At 19.0% G+C, this 4,311-nt stretch overlaps 1 protein-coding gene across 1 annotated transcript; it reads right to left on the bottom strand.

Annotated features, from left to right (window-relative positions):
- Nucleotides 1-829: 829 nt before the first annotated feature.
- Nucleotides 830-3,172, bottom strand: PRSY57_0713500 (hypothetical protein; the record flags this gene model as incomplete). Its single annotated transcript, XM_012906789.2, has 1 exon — nucleotides 830-3,172. The coding sequence occupies one exon, from the start codon at nucleotides 3,170-3,172 to the stop codon at nucleotides 830-832; it is 2,343 nt and encodes a 780-aa protein (XP_012762243.2).
- Between the last annotated feature and the right edge of the window lie 1,139 nt (nucleotides 3,173-4,311).

Below are 4,311 nucleotides of genomic sequence, written 5' to 3'. Positions count from 1 at the left end.
TTTTTTTTTTTTTTTTTTTTTTTTTTTTTTTTTTTTTTTTTTTTTTTTTTTTATTCTCATTGTAGGAATGTATAAAAAAAAAATTATATATATATATATATATATATAATATAATATATATATATAATATATATATGATTAAGTTTGCTCTTTAATTTTTTAAAATAAAAAATTCATGGTAACATATTATGAACACTTCCCCTTATATATATAAATATATATATAAATATATATATAAATATATATATAAATATATATATATATATATATCAATATATTGTAAGAAAAAATTCTTTAAAAGTTACTAATAAAAGTGTAGAATCTTGAAATATAAGAACTTTTGTTTCTTATTTAAGGAACACATAAATGTAAAAAATATAAAAAATATAAAAACATAAAAACATAAAAACATTGAGAAAGAAATAAATTTAGTTGTAATTGCTATAACGATATGGAAATGTGGAAAAAACAAAATGTAAATATAAATATATAAATATATATATATATAATCCATTTTGAACATACAAATGAATCCAAATAGGTACAAATATATACAAATAAAAAATAAACACATATACATAATATATATATTATATATATATATATATATACAAATAAGAATATATAAGAAATATACTCAAATAAACATATACTTATGTATAAATATTATAATATAAAAAAAAAAAAAAAAAAAAAAATTATTAATATTCACACACATATTATATATAAACATATTGTATATACAAAATGTACACTGCTTAGTCGTTCTACCAAAAAAAAAAAAAAAAAGTCCAATTTATTTTATTTTTTATTTTTTTTTTTATTTTTTTTAATTTTCAACTTGCACATAGACATATTCTTGAATATATCTATTTTTGTGTTGTCTTCTTTGTGATTCTTTAAAATTGTTTATATCGAATATATCACAATTATTTTCACATGTATATATGGCAAGGTAGGCAAACTTCGAATTTAAGGCTATATTATTATCAACTTGTATATTTTTGTTTATTTTTAAAAAGTTAATAATGGTTGAGAGAACTTGAAATTCAAATACTTTTCTTCTTTTACAAATATGACACCGAGGAACCTTATTAGTATTAAATGTATTATAAATATTATTCATATTATTGTGAGATTTATTATTTGTATTTGGTAGTTCCGATACATTATTTCTATTACTATTAAATATGTCACATGAAGAATAAAGAGCTGTACCATTATATGAATATCTTATAAACTGACTTGGGAATCTTTGAATTTTTTTTATATAATTTTTAAAAACTTTATCAATATTCCTTGTATTCTCAATATCTCTTTGTATCTGTTCAAAAGCTTTCATTTCACTAATATCTAAATCAATTTCTTCTACATCATCTTTATTTTGTTCTTTCTCGTTAAATGAATAATTGGTGTTACTATAAAAGTTGGTTTTATTATAATCGACAACATTAACATTAGTGTTGTTCACATTTATATTATTAACATCACACATACCATTTACATGATTCATGGTATTATTTCCTTTCATGTTATTATCTATATTATCCATATCATTCATATTATCCATATTATTCATATTATTCATATTATCCATATTATTCATATTATCCATATTATTCATATTATCCATATTATTCATATTATTCATATTATTCATATTATCGAGGTTATCCATTTTATTTGTTTCTCCACTTTCATACGTTTCATTACCATGATCGGGAGATATATTATTCGTTGTATTATCATCATTATTCGTTGTAGATATATTTTCATTATGTAAAACATTAAAATGTGACATCCTCGAATTATCCTTTTCTTTTGTATTCATTTCAAGAACATAAGTACCACCTTTATTATTAACAAGTTCTTCATTAGAATCCCCTCCATAAAAATCAGAAAACATTTCGCTGCCTGTACTACTACTTTCACAATCATCTTCATCGCTAATATATATTTTGTGTTCTTGGAAAATGATATGCTTCTTAAGTTTACAAGGTTTATGTTTTTTAAATTTATTGAAACAAGGAATTCCACAAATATTACAACAAAAATAATATTCCACGCTTTTATCAAAAATATTCTTATCTTTCTTTATTAATGTCATATAATAGTCTGTTCCTGAACAGGTATCTTTTTTTTTTACATCTTCATTAACACTAAAATTATTACTTTTTTTTTCTACATTATGTATAAGAATTTTATTATTACAATTTTCATTTTCCATTCTTTTGGAACAAATAACCTTTACGTCCTTTTTTTCCTTCTTTTTATCTTCATCTTCATCATCTTCTTTAATATTCATAACAATATTATTTACAGCATTATCCTTCTTATTATCTTCATTATTTCTATATACATTTATTTCTTTTTCCTTCTTTTCTAATGTCTTCTGTTCATTATTTGTATCGTCAGATTCGTTAAATGGGTTTGTGCTATGGTCGGACTCGTTTATTTGATTAGTAGTGTCGTCTGATTCGTTCAAATTATTCCCTGTCGCTTCGAAGCAATTAGAATTATTATTACTATTACTATTACTATTAATGGTTTCACTATTACTAATAATTATATTTGTATTCATATCTATATGATGTCCATTATTCATGTTGTCCTTACGATTTGTTTCATCAATATTGGTATTTATCACATTATTATTTTTAATATTATTATTATTATTATTATTTGTATGTGTGGAATTTTTTATATTTTCTTCACTATCACTCATATGATTATCCGTATCATTCGTATCATCCGATTCACTAATTTGATTATTTGTATCATCAGAAGATATCAATTCATCATTTTCATTTGTTGTATCATCCACATAATTCACATCTTGTAAATAATAATTATAAAATGGATTATTTCTTGGTAATTGTGTTCTAAAACATTTTGCTTGATCACCACAATGTATACATATGAATACATATAAACATCGATGAAAACAATTTCCAAGCTCATCTAAAGGTGCATAAATCTGTAATAAAAATATCATCATGTTGTTACATACTGAACAATTAAATTCTTTCTCATCCGGTAAATTAATTCTATCTAACCAAAAAGGTTTCCCACCAATTTTAGAAACAAACTTTTTATTAATTTTATGCTTATCCCTTAATTCATTCTTCCTCTTCTTCTTTTCATCTAAATAGCCTAGTAATACGTGTACCATTTTGAAATAAACACAAAAGAAAATGTAATATGTAAAAAAATAAACATAAACATAAAAATAAACATATATATATATATATATATATATATATAACAAAATAATTATCTTATAAAAATATTGCTACGTTAAAAATAATTTGTAAAATATTGCGAAGGAAAGAAAATACATATGCCGCATATACTCTTTTATGTATCGAAAAAAAAAATATAATAAACTAATATATATATAATTAAAAGAACAAAACAACAACAACGGAGAAAAAAATAGAGATATATTTTGGAAAAAAAAAGAAACATATAAATATATATAAATATATATATATAATATATATATCTTATTATATATAAATTAAACGTCCAAACTTTTTATATGTCATACAAAATTATAATGTATCTTATTTTATATGTATGTATAAAAATTAATATATAATATGTATATATATAAATATATAATATTTTAAAAAAATATGGAACAAAAAAAAATAAATGAAAAAAAAAAAAAAAAAAACACTAAAATGAGAACAAAAATAAAAAATATATATATATATATATTATTATATAAATATATTTTTTTATGTATGTATAAAAATATCTTTTTATTATATATATATAATTTTACTTCAAATTTTATAATTATAAAAATAAATAAAAAGATATGTATGTATGTATGTATATATATATATATATATATAATATATAATAAAATGTATGTTCTTTTTTTTTTCTACAATACTATTATATTTTTATATCTACAAATTGTAGGTATATTTATATAATTTATTTGGCATATGAGAAAAAAAAAAAAAAAATAGAAATAAATATTATATATATATATAATAATATATTATATGTATATATATATTAAAATCTGTATATTGTTTTATACTTATATATTTTATATATATATTATATTAATATATTACTTTTACTACTAGTTCTTTTTTTTTAGCCCTAAAAAAAATAATACGCATATAAGAATATAATATATATATAAAATATATATATTATATATATTATATATATATATATATAATATAATATATTATTATTATAGTATATATTTTTCTTCTTTCTTCTTTTGAGGAATCTCTGTGGATAAAATTTTCTATATATTATGAAGAACGGAAATAACAAAAAAAA

This window comes from Plasmodium reichenowi, chromosome 7, assembly GCF_001601855.1.
Source record: "Plasmodium reichenowi strain SY57 chromosome 7, whole genome shotgun sequence".
In the NCBI taxonomy this organism is placed as follows: domain Eukaryota; phylum Apicomplexa; class Aconoidasida; order Haemosporida; family Plasmodiidae; genus Plasmodium; species Plasmodium reichenowi.
This window is presented reverse-complemented; position numbering and strand designations above follow the sequence as displayed.